This window comes from Cydia fagiglandana, chromosome 1 (genome assembly GCF_963556715.1).
Source record: "Cydia fagiglandana chromosome 1, ilCydFagi1.1, whole genome shotgun sequence".
NCBI lineage: Eukaryota > Metazoa > Arthropoda > Insecta > Lepidoptera > Tortricidae > Cydia > Cydia fagiglandana.
In genome coordinates this window covers 12,327,266-12,347,798 of record NC_085932.1, presented here as the reverse complement: position 1 = coordinate 12,347,798, position 20,533 = coordinate 12,327,266, and the positions used below count along the sequence as shown (strand labels likewise).

At 37.8% G+C, this 20,533-nt stretch overlaps 1 protein-coding gene across 1 annotated transcript in view; it reads left to right on the top strand.

Moving 5' to 3' along the window:
- The first annotated feature begins 1,162 nt into the window (after positions 1–1,162).
- Positions 1,163–20,533, top strand: part of LOC134664735 (protein numb) — a 33,469-nt gene continuing 14,098 nt past the window's right edge. Inside the window, exons 1-4 of the mRNA XM_063521485.1 lie at positions 1,163–2,255; positions 9,182–9,457; positions 11,788–11,939; positions 13,867–14,078. Coding sequence (XP_063377555.1) covers positions 2,181–2,255; positions 9,182–9,457; positions 11,788–11,939; positions 13,867–14,078 — 715 coding nt within the window. The 5' untranslated portion in view covers positions 1,163–2,180. The remainder of the gene's footprint in view (positions 2,256–9,181; positions 9,458–11,787; positions 11,940–13,866; positions 14,079–20,533) is intronic.

Sequence of the window (20,533 nt, the reverse complement as noted above, 5' to 3'; positions counted from 1 at the left end):
ATTTTGGTCCATATTCCATTCAATACTGTAATTCTATTCTCCTCGTTATGGTATTGTTGTGTGCCCATGGCTCTCTGCCCTTCTAATATCCGCTGAGCTTGTGATTCGTGTTTTGGCTTGCATCAGGTATTACTCATTGCTACATGCATTATCATATTAATGAGGGCTCTGCTAATGGATCATTATATCGGATACATTTTTATTTACTCCTTTAATGAGTCACACAGTAATTCGGTACCTATAAGCGACTCTTGAATTAAAGAAATAATATTAAATATACACTGAATGAGTAGTACTACTGAAATATACATTAAGAAATACTACTGAAATATACATTAAACTTATGTAGTAGATAGGGCAGCACTCTTCTCCTATCCTTGCAATTTATCTTCTCATGGACTATTAGCGTAAACGATATGTAATTAAGAGCGTGATGGGTTACTGATAAAATTGGTCAATTTACCAATGAATGCGGGCGTTCATGTGTCGACCACCTATGACAGTGCCGGCTCTTACGGAATGTGGCGATGACTCAGTCTAATGATTCAACGTGCCTCTCAAATTTCTTTTAAGTTCATTCCTTATGCACTCTGGTAGACTGAATTTACCAATTAAGATTCAGAGATTCACTGTTTTCCTTAAAACATCACTTTTCGTCATATTTGTATTTTTTCTGTATCGGATCACAACGCTATCGTCAGTGTTTATGTTTTTCATCTCGTTGATCCAAATCGATGCCATTACAACGAAATCCGGCGATGTTAAGATTACAATTGGGTTGGGACTCCCAACTTGGGAGGAACATATGTTCCATTCCGAACCAATAATAGACATGAGTTTTGCACCTGCGTCCGTCCCGTTCTCTCGCACGCGTTCATTCCAGATGTTGGACCCAGCGGCGGATCCGCACGTGGTACCCGAACGTGCGAATATGTTATTTCGTTGTAACCAATCTATTTCTCCTACGCAATGAAAATGAACAGGGACAGAAATAGAAGTGCTCTATGAACGGGTTTTGACATACCTATCTGACACAGGACCTTACGTTCTCACTTCTCACGTCTTTATGCAAACGTAACAGATTTGACTAAGTTTTTTCTGTGTGGATATGTTGAATTAAAGATTAAAAACAGAGTTTAGATGAGATCACCGTCATTGCCAGTTCTTGACAATAGGACCGGTCGTGCGGGGCGCGACGGCGGGGCAGGCCGGGACGGGTGCGCCGCTCCACTCTGCAGGGTTTGTGCGATTCACACCGTACGCGACCCACTCAGTACGACAGTTGTTCGCTGCCTGCGCGGCGCGCGCGCCTCATCCTGTTTCCGACTCGACAACATTCCTTAACTTATAATATATCTAGTCAAAATGAAGTTTAGTGTTTTCTGTGATACTAACTGGAAGTGTTTGTGCGATAAACGAAAAAGTGGATTAGCTCTATAACGACACGCTACGGTTCAAAGAACAATGCTGTGGGAAAAAATAACGTTCAGCTGGCATCGGCAGTCGTTCCCAGCTACCTACCGAACGTCTCTCCCCCCGCGGGCCGGGTGCCGGGTTCAATGCGCCTCTCTGCGTTTATTCATCGCTTGTGGGAAAAGTTGACCCCCGTTTGAAAAAATATTAACGAATTCACACGATTCCTGTTCTATTGATGCGTTTCTAAGATGAATGGGTCATCAGCTCGAGTGTGCCTGGATCATTATGAGATCACTTCATAGACACCTGCAACTGAGTACTTCTATCCTAAAGTGATAATTTAATTTCAGTTTACTTGCAGAGGTGTCTTTAACAACGAACTAAGTCCAACAACTTTTTATACGCAAGCCGTCAAGGTTGCACCATTCCTCAGTTGTTTGTTTTGAGCTTTGCTGTGTTTGTCGAGTTTCGAGTTCGTCGAAATTGTTATCTTGTTATGCCACGGATTGCGTACCTGTACCTATATCAGAATCAGAAGTGATTTAATTCATTATTAGATAACTTGTTTTTGGTGAATACGGAGATGAAACGTGTCGGATTTGTCATTAAAATTTAAATTGCATTAACTAGATTCCGGCCATGGATATAGTGCGGCTTGTGAACAGTGCAAAAACATCGCATAGGTAGTGCCGCTAAGTGAATTAGTGGATAGTGCTGTGAAGTGTCTAGTGTACCTATTTGGATTTCGCTGTATTGTCTTCAAAATGGGGAACCAAGGCTCGTCAGCTCACGAGCCTTTCGACCGAGCTCAAACGCAGAATGCCACCGACTTGAAAATGGTTAGAACTCATTTGATTACCTATTTCCATTCAATACGCGTGCATGACTCATTGGTTAACTATGGTCATCGTTTTATTGTTCACTGTAGGTACCTGTACGGGTATCTACTGACAAATCTGCATATTGTGCGTGATCATTGCTTGACGTAGGAATGCATTTATATTGAAACATGTCTCAATTTTCTATTGAATTGGGTATGTTAATTACGTAATAAGTAGTTATAATTTAATATCCCCAAGATAGTGGTGCCAGTCTTTATTTATTATTCTATATTCCCGTGATATCATTGGTATTGGTACCTACTCAAGTTCCTAATTCTTACTGATCATTTTATTATATAGTCTCATAAACTAAAATTCATAAACTCATAAACTTCAAACTCGGGTACCCTATTAACTTTTCTTAATAAGTACCTACCAAATCGCATAATCTGTCAGATGGATTTACCCGAGTTTGAAGATTGATTGTCGATGTAGATTTTGATACCATATCTATCCATTTACTTGTAGGTACACAAGCACACATACTTTGGTCAAATTTTAGAATACCGTTGCATTGAACTTGAATTTGAAATTTAATCGCCGAGGTGTCTAAATGTATGTCTGTTCGTCTGCCTGTTTAGGATAGCTAATGCGATCAGCGAAATGCGATGTTTGACAGACATCGTTTGACGCATCTATCACTTGCACAGGTGATTTGAACATACAAATTGATATCAATTTGATATCACTGCCCCATTCATCTCGCCTCACCAAACATTGTTTTTATAGGTACCTAATGCCAAATACACAAATACCTAAATGACATTTCGACTGCCACAACTTTAAATATTGGCGCGAGTCAGATTTGCTACGAGGCCTGTTTAGTGATAACATACTTTGTGAACTTCTGGCATTTTTTATATTTCCAATACCTGAACCTTGTCGGTCCTAAAATATCCACATAATTCGAACCTGCTCACAATATTTCACGAGATACACGAGAATTGCGACATGTAGAGTCTGTTTGGAAATAGAAGAGTAGTGGAATGTATTGGGCCCCATACATTCCACGACTCTTCTCTTTCCGTACAGACGAGGAAAACAGTCGGCCACATGGTATAATAATATACTCCGCCTTGTACTCTCTTCCCGTCTTTTCGTGGTCACGTGACTGACACAAGCCTACGTCATCATGCGACAGCGCTATATGATAATATGCGATAGCATAAAGTCGCAATGTTATTGTGACGTAGGCTTGTGTCACTCTGGGAACAGAAGACCATATTTTATTAGATTATGGTCTGACAGCATTTTTGCCGAAACCACAGAATACCTACATAATAGTACTACCTAACCGTACAGAAAGGACACTTCCTACAAAACCGAAGTTTGATAGCGGTTCCTTCTTCTGAACGTATATCGTATGTGTTCCAAACTATCCCAAGAAAAAATTTGAATAGAATTAATAAACAATGAAATTATTATCATACTGGCGCTTCAGTGTTCCCATTAATAACCACGGCTATTTAATTCAATCGCCGGTTATAAAGCTTAATTAGCATAATGTTCATCGCTGGCAGGGGTGGCAGGGTAACTGGGAATACCTGGGTACTTTTACCCTTTTTATCGTATAATCAAACTGTTCCAACTAATACTATAAGTAATATATATTTTTTTTATTTTTTTTTAGCATTAGAAAAAAGGGAAGCAATCTTGACGTGTCTTTTTACTGAACACCACTTTTGAAAACTAAGTCACGGCAAATATGTAACAATTATGAATCATATTATACGATTATTTACATTTGCTTTCATAAGTAATAGTTACTGATTTTTAAAAAGCGTTTTTTAATTAAAGATTGCTTAGTCCCTTTTTAATGCTAAAAAAACTATCTATAGACACTAATGTCCAATAATACATAGGTACTTAGGTAGTTATTATGTAATGCATAAGGGCCAAGTTACAGAATGATGCATAAGTACCTAATAGCTGTAAGTGTAAGTTAGGTAATGCGTTTCCAAAGTTAAACAGCCAAATTTAAATGCGGAACGGGCTAGTAACACCGACCTAATAACAAGAACCTATTATTACGTAGGTGTGCTGTTCTGAATTTATGCGACACATGTGTGTGAAGTGGGTAAACAGTCTAGTATTTGCTGCGAAAGTAGAAAAGGAGGCTATAAATTTTACTGCGGAACTAATAAGGACGAAAATTCAACGACGTATATCGCATTTGCGCACCCTTGACCAAAATATTAGTTCCCATGGTACACGCGGTCGCTGTTAGTTCTTTGTGTTTGATTACCCACTTTAGGGCTGCCATCTGTGAAATCGCAGCTAGGATCTAATCCTTCAAGTGGTATCCAGACGGGACTGATCAAATCGGTCGATTTGATCAGAAATGAAATTGGCGTCAATGTCCAAATTAATCAATTTTAGATTTATAGTGAATTGGTGATATTAGAGCCCTCTACATTGAAAAAATGCCCCAGAACGTAAATACTGGCCTCACAAATTGGTATTCTTGCGTCCGCACCTCATTTTGCCGGTAATATCGGTCATTATCGGCGGTTGAATTCGGCGAGCCAAATTGGCTTTTACGTTCGCACGTCCTGATTCGATGGGGCAATTTAATCAGATTGGCGAATCTGGATACGCCTTTAAACTGTCCAACTATATTGCCACGTGCTGTTCGTAATGATTTGTTTGCCATCTGCCGCTGCACGATGTTACTGTAAAATGCGGCGCGGCTATAATCAATAATAATCTGTAAAACAGTTACAGTTTCTGGTTCCAGCCATTACCAAGAATACGAACCATACCTACCTAAATGGTTGCATAAACAAGAATATTTGTTACTGAGCTACATTTAGGTACCTATTATATACCTACTTATTCATTATTATGTATATTGCTGTGTAACACAAAAACTTGGATAAAGAGAGTGGGCGGTTTATGCCGATGTTCAAACAGGTATACCTACACATAATAATATAAAATTTACGATATCTGAATAAATATTACATTAAAATACTTTTTTGGTACGGAACCCTAGAAGGCTACCTGGGCTAATACTTTTTTCACCTTAGCAGCTCGAACATGGGTACTTTGCTTCTTAAAAAAATGCGATTTTGCTCACTGAGTGAGACAAAACGACATTCAAGTAGGGCATGCTCCCGGGAATTCCCGGTTCTCATAGTCCCGGGAATTCCCGGGAATTTTATGGTGTCAAAAGAACCGGTACTGAAGACCCGGTACCGATACTTCCCGGTTCTCATCATATGACTATTTATTCCCATTTCAATAGTAGTAATGTTTTAGTACTTTAGCTCAGGACATTATATAACATTTAATAATGGTGCTATGAAATGGGGGACCCAAATAACCCGACAAACTAACCTACTAAAGTAGGCATTCGTGCCGTCATAGTGCTGAGTGCATCGACTACGCTACGGCCGTGTGGCTCGGCCCAGGCGGAGGTAATGTGTGCTGGTTCATTTCGTAAAATAGGTTGAAACGCCAATTAAGTCTTTGTTTATAATAAAATAAGTCATTTATTAATTCTTACGCAATTATTCATATGAAAATATAAGTCATTCATAAAGATTGTACGCTAACAAAAACAATTTCTTAAAAGTAATCAAAATATGCCTTGAGAACCGGGAAGAACCGGGAATCCCGGTTCCGGCAATGCCCAGAACCGGGAAATGAAATTCTTGGTACCGGGACCGGTACTGCATGCCCTACATTCAAGTGACCTTTACAGTCTAATACAAGTTCGAAATGTCTGTCCCTTTCACACTGTTAGCAAAAAGAAACAGACAAGAAAAGTTAAAACGACATTCAACGGTATTTTGAGGGTTTATAATAGATCCCCGAAAACTTCAGACCGCATCGTTCCAAACCACGTACGAGTGTGAATTCTTAATAATTAATTAATAAAAATAAAGTTTAAGATTTGATAAAATATTGTAGGTATTTTATTGTACAAATAAAATAATAAACTCAAAAAATACACAGATTATCACGCAAAATTAATTATTTTACTTTTAAGAATTTCTACATGGTTGACAAATACATAGTACGTAATGTACGTATCCGCAATAAGGACCGTATCTTACAAAGATTTTTTGTACAAAAAAATGTTGTCGATTGCAGTGTCAGTTGATGTTCGTTATTTCCATATTATTTTACTGAAATTTATTATTTATTACGTTTTGTTTTTGTTTTCGATTGCGGTAATTAAACTTAATTGTTTGTATATCTTAAGAAAACACGAATGCAGATATTAAGTGATGACGAAAGATTACATTTTTCAAGTTGTCTAATAGGTATGTCCTCACTGCTCAGGTGAAAAATTTTGTGCACTACACGAGATCAAAGTTATTTACATCTCGTGCACTACGCTCAAGATTCTAAACGTCTGTATTATATGTAGAATCTTTCGCTTGCACGGGACTCAAAATAAGCACTCCAAGAAATATCAAACTTTGATATCTTGTTGTACAAATAACTATTTTGTATTTAGTAGCTCTTTTTCCGTTAGTCTTTGCTTCTAATTTTTATTTCATGGATTCCTGGTTTTAGTATGGATTATATGCTATAAGTTTTTCCTTTTTCCTTCCTTCGTGGTAAAACACGGCTTCCCACCAGATCAATAGTGTAAAACCAAAAATACATAGATTATGATCCATGATGTGTAGAGTACAATGTGGACAATAATCTATTTTCGGTTAAGTATGAATGTTATTATCGATGTATCTATAATTAAATTTATCGGATAAATGTACTAAGCTGTAACTATAGGCGGCGGCCACGTGAAACTACCTATTTTCTATCTTATCGGTTGCCCTAAAATTGTAGGCCACAGTGAAAAGGAATTGATAACATTAATTACACTGCAATAAACGCGCGTGTCACTTATCTTTGGTTATCTTTGCTCGTGGAATATTCAGTCATTAATTCGCATTTTACTACTCTGCTACCTGCCTACATAAATACATGAACTGACGCATTTTTTATTTATAAAATATCTAAAAAAAAATACTTGTTACAAGTTTTCTTATTATTACAAATCTTAAATATTCGTAAAATTTTTGAGAATGAATTATGTTAATTAAGACTCAAATTTTATATTTTGAGTGGTTGATCATCATACTGTGTGAATGTTAATGTTGTGATAACGCGCATGTTTCATTTCAATTAAATGAAATGTGTTTATTTGCTTTATATTACGTACAGATAAGATAGTAGATGCAATAGTAATGTTCAGATAATATCGATACTTTATAGTAGGCATGCAATTTATTTTCAAACCTATGTATTTATATTACGTAAAATTACATATTTCTTTACATAATCAATTACAATAACAATAATTTTTAAATAAAATATTTAAAATGAGAATAGAGCAAGGAATAGAATTAATAAATAATAAATTGTCACAATAATAATAAAAATCTAAAAATTGTGCTCTATAATTGCATGTGGTCATAGGCTACGATTTTGTGTCAACTTCCCTTCGAGGTACCTACCTGCTTATTGTCAACGTATTTTATACACAAGTACATATTTATAAAATAGGTGTATTTTAGCAGAGTACTTAGGACATGAATCACTAATTACCAAGCAGCAACTTATTTTAGGAAATCAAAGAAAAAAAACCGGGCAAGTGCGAGTCGGACTCGCGCACGAAGGGTTCCGTACCATAAAGCAAAAAAAAAAACGGAAAAAATGCAAAAAGAAAACGGTCACCCATCCAAGTACTGACCCCGCCCGACGTTGCTTAACTTTGGTCAAAAATCACGTTTGTTGTATGGGAGCCCCACTTAAATCTTTATTTTATTCTGTTTTTAGTATTTGTTGTTATAGCGGCAACAGAAATACGTCATCTGTGAAAATTTCAACTGTCTAGCTATCACGGTTCGTGAGATACAGCCTGGTGACAGACGGACGGACGGACAGCGAAGTCTTAGTAATAGGGTCCCGTTTTACCCTTTGGGTACGGAACCCTAAAAAGGTAGGGTTTAAGTATATTGCTGCCCATGTGAAATCGGAACATGAATTACGTTTAATAGGTAACATACCTTTCTACATATGCATATGCATGCATAAGCATGCATATGGAGAGTAATATGGTAAAATTCCCAAAATGAGTTTACACACATGTGCCTATACTGTACTTTAATACCTCTATAAATAATTATGAGTGAAATGATGATAATTATCCATTGTTGAAATGTCCTGCGGTTTTTAGAAATAGCTAGTACGTAGCAGTGACAGTGATAAACTCTGGTGTACTAAGTAACTAGTACCTACTTTATTGTCGGATTTTGTTACGATTATGTCACCCGACCCGAAATTTATGCGTAATGTTTAAATAGGTGGTACCAGGCAGAGAAGGGCTGTATGAGCGTTTAGTTCGGATTGTTATAGCGTGTGATAATATTTTTATCGTATAATATCGTGTATTGGTTTCGTTATTTATGAAATGAAGATTTTTTTATCTGTCTCACAATTATATAAATCATAAAGTAAAAAAAAAAAGTACCGACCCTCCGCCCCGTCTTGTTCCACCGTGGGGTAAAAGTTAAAAGAAAGGAAGGTGAGATTGGGTGCCCCTATACATACTTATACGAAGTACTGAGGTATACAGATCTTTTGTTGCAGTTTAAGATAGCGATAGGATCAAACCTACTATCGTTATCAATTTCATTGATTGATGAACTATTTACGTAACCCCTTTGCTTCTTTGGTTCTGCTTTTGTAGTAGTTCTTAATAAATCTACATTCTGTATGATATGGCGGTTCCGGTCATGCCCATGTTAGTACAATCTTGCTGTTAGGGTATTAATAACTTTTCGGATACCTACTACAAAATTCTGACATGTATTAATCTCTGCGTAGTTCAAAATAAGTAGTAATATCTTAATATCGCATTCCAGAAATCGTCAGTGCGCAGTTCATTGCGGCGGGCGCGCGCCGGCGGCGCCCTCTCGCCGCCCCGGGCCGGCATGGAGCGCCTGCGCCGGTCGTTCCGGGAGTCCTTCCGGCGGCGCAAGGGCTCGCCGCCCGAGTCGGCGCGCCCGCACCAATGGCACGCCGACGAGGCCGCCGTGCGCGCCGGCACCTGCACCTTCCCCGTCAAGTACCTGGGCTGCGTCGAGGTCTTCGAGTCAAGGGGGATGCAGGTCTGCGAGGAGGCGCTTAAGGTCTTACGGGTAAGTAATAGTCACATTAGTCACCTCTGATTGACAAGGTCAAGAAAGCAGTTTACTAATTCAATAATAACTCATTGATCAATACTTAAAAGTTTTATTTCAGGGAAGACTAACGATGGGGCCAAGTTTAATTTCATGCCTCTAATAGGCCTATTATTTAGTAGTAAACTAACTAAACCAACGTCCATTGTTGCCTATTTTTCGTAAAGCATGTTTTAAAGTTTTTGCTGCTCATCCAACAGTCATACACCACCGCTATTTGTTCTTTTGTTCTGCTTTTTCACTGATTGTAAAGTAATTAATTATTACAGGGTGCATACTTTGAGTTGCCTTTACAATGCCTTACTCTATCGTCAGTGCAACGTACCTACAATTTAAAGAAAATCACTCAGTAATTGAGTCCGTCCTTGAAAAATACTTGAAATTTTATAGGCCAAAGTCATGTTATGCAATCCAATTGTCAGAATGCCCGTGATCACATTGACACACAAAAACGAACCGACCCATTTCAACGGGTACGAGTAATTGCCGCGTTGGTCACTTGCCAATTACCGCTGGCGTCGGTTCACCGGGTCAAAGGATGATGAATCAAGTGGGACAATATCAAATTGCGGGCAACAATAGTTCGTCATAATCATAATAGCCCCCGAAACAGGTCGTGAAAATTATTGTGAATGGCACACTTAAAAGTCATTTTGTCATTATGAATCCGGAAGCACCGTCGAAAGTATGTCTGCTTCGTTATTACGATTTCACGGTTTTACTGACTGATTTTGTTTTATTAATTGTAGAGATTGTTAACATCGGGGATTCACGAAGTTTCTTTTTTGTATTGATTAAATACTGTAGTTAGACTAATAATCCAGTAACTTTGTCGAATTTTGTAACCTGGCTCTTTTGCGTCAAATCCGATAGTTCTAATTTTTTGCAGACTTGTTTATCCACTCAACCGTCCGGCCCGCGAGACTGTTTTCCTGTCAACCGTCCGGGTTTTTATAGCGACGCACGCCCCGCGCAACGCATTCACAATTTTTTACAAAAATTATAACTGCACTGCCATCTAAATTTTTTTAGTGCTAACTATTTAGTTAGGCTACGTTGTCGCATCAACAGAATTAGTAAATAATGCCGAAATATTCCGTTAAATGGCTCTGAAATCAAATCTTTCTTCCACCCCTTTGGATAGTAAGGTTCCCGCGGACGGTTAAGAGCATCTTTTTTTCGGATACTGTGCTATCGTCGGACGGTCAAGTGGTTATGATGTTGGCCCAATGAGCCAACCGGCATCGCCTGAGACAAAAGTGTATACTCACTGCACTTACTTAGCCTACGAATACAAGTTCGAAAAAATTATACATTTTGAAAGGCTTTATCTCGGAAAATATTAGATCATCATCATCATCATCATTTCAGCCTATTTCCGTCCCACTGCTGAGTACAGGCCTCCTCTCATGCGCGAGAGGGCTTGGGCTATAGTCCCCACGCTAGCCCAATGCGGATTGGGGACTACACATACACCTATGAATTTCTTCGCAGATGTATGCAGGTTTCCTCACGATGTTCTCCTTCACCGAAAAGCTAGTGGTAAATATCAAATGATATTTCATACATAAGAAGCAGTGGTGGCCGAGTGGATATGACGTCTGACTTTCAATCCGGAGGTCGCGGGTTCAAATCCTGGCTCATACCAATGAGTTTTTCGGAAATATTAGATGTACAGAGATAATTCTAGTGTCTTATTGTAGCAAATTTAGTCTACTTTAAAAACGCCCTAGGAAGTTACTATTAGAAACTAATACTTTAGGGTTATAATCGCCCAAATCTAAAAAAAATTGCAGTTTATTCGATTTTTGACAAAGTTGCGTTCGGCGCTCGAGGTCACAAACTTGGATTATTCATTGGGCCAACATCATAAACAAGCCTGCAAAAAATCAGAACCACTAGATTTGACGCAAACGCAAAATGTATAATTTTACTGTATTATAACCACAGTTACCACTGACCAATGCCGCGAACATCACGGTCAGAATATGAAATAGGTACCATGGCTCGGAAATCAACTAATGTCCATTTAGACGAACTAACTCCAGCCGACCTCATTGTAGGTACCTGCTAGTACTGCTACTGACTGTGACTACGAATATTATGCGATCTTTTATGGGATTATCACCTTGTTGCAGCACTTAATTGCAGCTACTGAAAGGGTGAAATGCTTGCTTTACAACTTCCTTGAACTTCTATTGAAGCTTCAATTCTTTGATGTATCTAGTCTGTTCTGTCTGGCAGCTAGTTTTTCGAACTCTAATTTAATTGTGTATGTTTTATTCCAGAATTCTCGACGGCGGCCCGTGCGGGCGGTGCTGCACGTGAGCGGCGACGGGCTGCGCGTGGTCGACGAGGAAACCAAGGGGCTGATGGTGGACCAGACCATCGAGAAGGTCTCCTTCTGCGCGCCCGATAGGAACCACGAGAGGGGGTTCAGGTATGCCTTAGGGTTGATTTAGACGGCGCGCGAATTCGCATGTGATTTTAGTTACATCGCGGACTGTTGGTTACGTCCAATTCAACCGACCGATCAAAACCCGCAATGTAATGAAACTCGCATGCGAGTTCTCGCATCGTCTAAATGAGCCCTTAATGTTTAAAATTTAAGAGAGCGCCGGTGAACTGATAGTATACTACGTGAAAATGTCAATATACGAGTAAAAATGGTAAATTTACGCCGAGGCACATATATTTACACAGCAACCGCTAAAATACCTAATTAAAAGATAGTTACAGTTGCAGCCGTAGTTAGGTTATTTACGCTACGAACAACGCGAGACGAAATATTGTAGGAAACATAATTATTAATTCCTATCAATCCGTCTTTTGTATCTGTACTTGGGAGATGAATTCGCATATTATGCTTCGTCGTTTTGTCGCCTGGACTGTGAACCTTAACCTGTTATATGCTTTAAAAACGTCGATTCCATGTATTCTATAAAATACTTGATTTAAACACGGTATTAGTTTGTTATTGAAATCATTTGCCACATTCTAAATCTGCAAACGTGCCGTGAATAGTATATTAACTAACTACGGTCCTTTGGAGTTGGATTGTAGCCAGAAGCCGTACTAGCGCCGCGAAGGTCGTTGTAATACTTGTGATGTTACACACAATTGTGAGTGACTGAACCGAAAGGATTAACTAATGTTTATGTCGTATAATGTAATAGGTAATATACAAAAAAGAAAGTAAAGTTTTTAGAGAATTTGGATTAAAAGGTCCCAAAGCATGTACTGTAGACACGCGTAAAATAGAGGCTTGTTTGAATGACTCCTCAGATGGTGTTTAGCTACGCATGGGTAACTGTAATTATTATGATCAAGATAATACCTAGTCTACCTAGAGTCTGTTCGCAAAGAGAAGACTCGTGGAATCTATGGGACCAAATACATTCTATGACTTCTCTTGCCGAACAGACTATATCAACGTTGGGTATTACTATACCCATAGGTTTACCTACCTACCATACCCAACGTTGATACTCGTCTAAACAGCCTATAGTAAGTATGTCTTAAAGCTGCGAAACAAAAGACAAACGCCAACAAAAATTTTACTGTTCAAAAGCTTGTTTAATAATTATCTTCTAATTAACAGCACATCCGTGCATAATGGTAACCGGGTTTCAATGTAAACAGCTGAGTCAATACTCGATTCGCGATAATTATAGGAGAAGGAAAATCCTTCAGCATTATTTCTGACAGTTAAAACTAGGTCAATATTGTTTTTGTTTTAATATGCGAGACAGTAAACAAACATACAGTAATTGGTTATATTTACCAATTGTATAGACGACATATTAAATCGTGTTTGTTTTTACACACGTGAATTTATTAAAATACGGTTGCAACAAAGTTACGGTACATTTACACCTACCTATTAGAGTTCATCAAAGCTAACTTTACACCTACTTGAACGTAAGTGACGTTATAAACATATCAATTTCATCATATAAATTTGACATTAAAGATGACATGGCCACGTCATTGTAAATTCCATGCAGAGTTAGCTTGGTCCGACTCTAACTAGTACCTACTCGTACTTGATTGGCTTGTGCTTGCGTTGTCGAAGTATTTATTCATTTATCTAAACAAACTGTTACATATACAGCATGGACTTTTCTTGCGTCTTTCATATTTCTGACATTCTCCACTCACTTCTTCCTTAAGGTGACAGTCCATTTCCAACGACAGCTGCACTACTGTTCATTTTACCATGGAAATTGACAATAACACCGACGTGTTCGGTACTAATAGTGCAGCTGCGGTCAGAAATGGAATGTTACCATTATTCAGCATATTTATTACATACAATTACATATTTGATATAATGTTGTCTGACAAGGTAATGTTGTTGTCTCCAGCTACATCTGCCGCGACGGCACGACGCGCCGCTGGATGTGCCACGGGTTCCTCGCGTCGCGCGACTCGGGCGAGCGGCTGTCGCACGCGGTGGGCTGCGCGTTCGCGGCCTGCCTCGAGCGCAAGCAGCGCCGCGACAAGGAGTGCGCCGTCTCCATGAGCATCGACGCGGCCAGCCACGCCTTCACCAGGCAGGGCTCCTTTAGGAAATCCAGTAAGTTGAAAACTGTTGATGATGGTTATCAATGTAGGCAAATTTCGATAATGAGGTTGGCCGGTCGAAGTATTTAGTAGATGGCGCCATCATAGCTTTCCCTGTCAATCCCTAGAATTGTGTCAGATTTTTGTTTCTTTTTTTAAATAGAATTTTATGCCATGGATGCCCAGCCCTTTAAGCCAAATCTTATAGAAAAAGGGGCGAGCTATGATGGCGCTATCTATGCAAACCTTTGACAGTTGTGACCCCATTGCTCTGAAAAGTCTGAAACTATTAATTTTCACTGAACTGTAGGGGTAAAATCGGTAGCTCTTGAGGTCCGTATCACTGTTTATCATTTTGATTCGTACAGAACGCGACATTCTGTTATTATCTGGAGTAAACAGCGACCGCCAAGCACAAAGCGTACATTCACTTGTTTCTACTATGCAGTAAGTAGTTACTGAAACTGAATAATTTATGGCAGGCGCAATTGACTCGACAGAGTTTAGAATGTGATATAATATATACCAGTGGCCGAATTATAATATCAATTGAGATCATTTTCGTGAAATAGAAATGTTGATTTTAGTATCTGTTTTACTGAATTTGGGCATGGAAGGTTCTTATACGCTATATCTTGTACCAACCTACTTATAATAACAGCGTTTATCGCATGTCGTATTTTGTTACCCTGGTCCTTTACCCCTAAAAATATAGACACAAACTTTAAAACGCTTTTCCGCCTGCGACGTATGTACGAGTATATCATAATAACCTGATTTTTTGTCCAAAGCATCCATGTCTTTGTCCATCGAAAGTCGTAAGTGATCGCTGCGCAATAATTTATAACTATTGCATGACCCAAATATACGTAGAGGTAGATATGTACAATAGACTGTAAACTAGTTACACGGGACAACAAGTTACTTCACAACACAAAATAAACAGAAACTTGTTATGATATTACAAAGTGAACACCGCCCACGACTGCGCGTTATTTGCGCTGTGCTTTCTACAATTGGTGCAAACATTGGTGCAACTTTGCCGAAATATACGAGTATTACGTGACACTTGACAGTATTAACCTTTTGAACGCCAAACGGCGCATCCATTTGCCGTGCCACTGACATCACGTCGGTAAAATTTAGTTTTGTGAATAAATAATGCCAACCTAATAGTGGGGTGCTTTTCAGTAGATTTTCATTAAAAAACGATCGACGTCAAATGCCGGCTTTGGCGTCCTTGTCACGATTTTGCGTTGACGTCAATTGCCGTCTGTGGCGTTCAAAAGGTTAAGCATGTTTTAAAAGTAGAAAGGTATTTAAAACATGCACTTTTCAATTGCATGAAATAGTCAATAGCAAAAAACATCTTTTAGGTCAACAAACTGCTACACTAAAAACTAAGAAATAACTAGTACTCTTGAGACTGTGTTCTTACTGGTCTACTAATCTGCTTATAAAATCTTTAAATTTGATTTCAAACTATACAGGATGATTCAGGAGACGTGAGCAGGACTAACACTGCGCATTTCGTAAATTATAAGCAACTGTTTCGTATCAGTATTAGTGAGATTAACGTTAATTTTCTAGTCATGTTGAAAAAAAAAGTTATTGATTTATTTACGACATGCATGGTCACCCTAAAATTACAATACTAAACTACCGATACTCTGTGTCAAATTTAATGTCATCACTGTCATCACGGTCTGGTTACTTTTGAAAACTCGTATCTCACTCAAGTTTGACAGTTATTTTCTTCGTAATCATAACGCTGTAATTACGGTTAAAGAGTTTTTATGTTCAGTGATTAGGTCTTGTAGGGTGACCATGATTGTAGAGAATTAAACTAGCCCTCACTAAAAAGTTAAAAAATAGGAAAAACTGTGGTTGTTTCGCCTAAATACGACGGTGATCGATCAATTATCAGTTACTGAGTGTGCAAGATTAGTCCTGCTCACGTCTCATGAATCACCCTGTATAGTACTCTTAGAAGCCCACTACTTACGGATAAACTGTTGTGGTTTTGCTTTCACTTCTCTAATTTTCTAAATAGATAAACCTTTTAGCTAGATCAATCCGCTAGATTCTACTAAGCCAAATGTAACGCTTTTATCAAACTCACTTCAATGCACAAGAAGAAATGTTAAAAAAGGGTATACAATTTTAAGGAATTAATTAATTAATTCGTGTAAATAGAAATAAGCTTGTATATGAGCTGGAAAACGGTTAAAATAGAAACTTTTGTGACAAAAATTAAACTGAAATTGTAGGTTGACGATATTTGTACGGTCGCCCGGTTGGGGGTGATTTCTAGATAAGATCTGCTCAGTGCAGAGAAGTAGGCAGAGTCGAAGCTCTTTTCGAGCTTATACTCAGTGGCTTATGCTCAGTGGTGGGCGATGACAGGTTGAATATGATAAAGTGAACACTCGTTGTATAATAAAATAATATTTTCAAAAAATGCTAAACTATTAGCTTTAAGTAAAAATTACGTAGTAATTATTCAGCAGCCTTCCGGCACTATGCAAGGTATGCTTCTTTGGAAGAAGGTATGAGGTAAACTCGACTCCACTCGATGGTCTGATGCTATACGCGACGCAACGGGCGTCAACATCCAGGGGGCAATACAGTTGGCGCAAGACAGGAGGGTTTGGAGAGCGGTGGTGAAAAACTCAGCGAACTGATATACATGGAAGTATTCTGTCCGCTCAGTTATGACCCAACGTAAACTATTCGATTGTAGGCGGTGCTTACAAACTATTCGATTCGCAACTTCAGTTCGTCCGAGATGACAGTCAGTGACGGATGGCTAAATTGATTTATAAAAACAACGTTTTTTGTAATTAAAAATGTCTTCATGTGTCGTGAAGTGGTGCAGAAGTTATTTTAGTTCATACCAAGGATAGTGGAATCACTTTTCACTTGTAGTAAACAGATAACTTCAGTAAAATTTGAAATAAACATGACGATTTGTTTTCAATACTACCGTGCTAAGCTAAAACGTAACAACTGCATACGACTTTCATAACAACATACGACTTTTTAAATTGCAAGGATAATAGGGATGGTGTTATGCCAAATGAAGTAGACTATTTTATTAACTTGTGCTTGGTTTAGGTATTTTCTATATAATTATAAATGTAGTAGGTAATGAATTCTTTCTTACAGATTTGTATTTTCCTTTTTTATTTCATGAGACGGAGCTGTAGAAAAACTACCTCATTCTTTCAAATTCATAATCAAATTTGATATTATCATTTTACATTACTTTCCATTCAGATTCCCACAAGATGCTATTCGCAGAGAACTATGGAAAAAAGCTGTCCAATTAGAGAGACATGAAATTAAGTGGATGCCTGGAAAGATATCTAGAATATGTTCTATTCATGAGATATAACTCGTGAGATAATCATACCCGTAGTCCGGTAGCAATAACTTTTGAAGTTATAAGATTATTAATGTTGCTTATTTTTTACATATAGTTTCCAGACCACATACTAAACCTAATAATAATAATTTGTGTCATCCTAGGTATTTGCTTAGGTAGAAATTTAGGTATTTCTTTTTTTAAACAGCATTCGGTAAAAACAATATTCGTGATGAAATTATTTGTTTCCCTGTAAAAGCAAAGTGGCTTCCGACATACACACGCATTTTGTGTCATTTTCATCCACGGGTATAATGACATTTAATAAATACCTAATAGTGAACCTAAAATGCCTAAAATAAAATTATAGTCGGTAAGTGAAGTGTTGTACTTCACAGGATATTATAATATGTTATTCAAACAAATGTGTGTCAAATTCATCCACCGCTTTTATTTTTATTCATTTTTTTTCTTATAAAAATCAAATATCTGCCTCAAAAAAAAATTCATGTTATTAAGTTTACGTCTACATTATTATAATGCCACATCGAGACAACATTCATGATTTGGGTCATTTTCAACCACGGTTTTTTACTATTTGGCAAAATAAAACTTTGCATGAACGGCGTACGCGGGGAAGGCTACCTACGCGGGTAGGGTGCTTGTTAGATGAACATTATGGCTTCTCTATCCGATGGGCCAACGCCGGCCACTCCAAGGAACGCAGCCATGCGGTAGAATGAGATAGCAATATCACTTGCTCCCTCTAACGCATAAATGCGTCCCTTGGAGTGGCCGGCATTGGCCCATCGTGTAGAGGAGCCAGTGTATTGTATTTATTTCATTCGGAGGCATCTTTTCATAGGCTCCTCATACTGACCAACATTCGTGAAGTTCGCAATCAAAAGGTACCACTTTATCCTTGCCATAAGGACTCGCTGACAGGTTATTTGTATAAAGATACAATAAAGTTTCGTCTTTATGGTAAACGACAAAGTGGTCCCTACCTTTTGAATGAGAATATCACATCAGCGACTTTTAAAAATAACTTTTATTCGATATTTAGAACACTTTTTAAGATTATTTTAAGACGCAATGTATTGCTAATTTTGTGATGTATAAAGCCTGGCAAGCAACGTCAATTATAATGATGATGATGTACATTGAATACAAGACTTCATAAATTATAAAAGTTATTGAAAAAAAAAGTATGTTCGTTTGAGGAGCAGAATATAATTGTTTTAATTATTTTGGTGATATTACGGGCTCCACCGGGTTGGTATAATTCTGAGAAAAAATGTTGGCTTGCGATTATCGTTAGCCACGCCCCCACAACATAGCATGAATTGAATGCAATGAAAATATTTGCACTTGCATGTGCAACTATAATATGTACCTAGTTGATACATAATATAAAGACTGATTTTATAAATTTTAGTAATATATATCATTACGATACCTTTTGGTTCAATTGGCGTAAAGGACAAAATGCTACTTTTCAGGAGACGCGAAAAACTGCATTTTTTAAAAATGTTTATAATATATTTTTGTGGTTTATCGAGCTATGTTTTTGATGTGTATTGGAAAAGTACTCAAAATGTTAGTCTCTTTAACCTGAATTAGCAATCATATCTATAAATTAAATACGAAAGAAGTTAATTTCCTTTAAAATTGGTCAAAAACACTATGAATGTCCTTTACGCCCATGAAATTTTTGATAATTTAGTGAATCTTGTTTATTAGGGGGACGTAAGAGACGTTATCAGACTATTTTATTCCAAATTCGGGGTGTATTAGTTACCAGTCACGGTACACATGTTAACTTTTCTCAGCATAATTTACTGTTACGAAGCTTAAAAATGTATCAAACGGTAGTTGATTATGCCAAGTATATCCCGATTAGAGTTATAATAGTATAGTGTCTAAAATCATAAGAACTTTGTTTATTAAAATTTTCATACATAGGAATTTTACATCTTAAAAATAATTACACAGTAACTATTAGTCAAACCCGTTCTTTATCGCTTCCGGTGCAAAAGTGCCCATAATACTCACGGCATTACCCCGCTGGATGGCTATGGACAGCCTCTGCACCAGAAAAGATTCAGAGTGGGGATCCTCTCCCTTTTGCCTATGTCACGCACAAATTGTTTCGCGTCAGCACCCCAGCAGCCCGCTTTTTCCTCCGCAAAAGGGACGAAAATAAAGGGCAAGTAAAATAATATCAATATGTAGTATAATATGTCCTTTACAACCACATTGACCATACGAGATACGATATGAAAAATCATTAAGACAAATGAAGGGCTTAAAGGACGACAAAACACATGTAAGTCATTTACAACAATATTTATAGCGGTAACCTTTACGATAATATCCATATTTCTAATTTATAACTGGTAATTTACCATTGAGATAAGCTGTTGTTGCAAGCTCATAGTGCAAAAATTGGGTCGTAAAGGCAACTTTTTAAGAGATATCGAACGAAAGAGCTTGGAATTCTGAACATAACTGTATATAACGACTACCGTAGGCTCAAAGGGCGTAAGGGACAAAATTGCGAAAATGCAGTTATACTCAGTATTTTTTTTTCTATCGAATAGTATTATTTAACGTCTCGATAACTTGAAAAAAATGTCCGTTAAGCACTATGAAAAATCAATGCTTGAATACAATTTTCCAACGCATTTGGCCGTATCTGCCAATTCAAAAAAATTTTGTGAGACATTTTGGCGTAACTCCCAACTTTGTGTACGATTTGCGTGGATGTCTTTTGCATCGGAAATTTTATTAAATAAATATGTGGTAATTTTTTGTCCGTTACGCCTCTTTGCGCTTTTTGAGTGCTAAATGTACGTTACGCCCACAACTCATGGATGTTTACACGAGTGTTATAGTATGGGGTACGTATCTCGTACATTGAATTCAATGTACGAGATACGCCCCCATACTATGTATAATTTCGGGTTTATAATTGTTGTTTTTTGTGTTTAAGTGGGATGAGCGAGATACTTTCCTTGTGAATTTTTTATTAAGTAGGTACTTGCATTACCTGCTCATGTGCTCATTGCTTTATTTATAGGGTTACTAAATTTTGACAA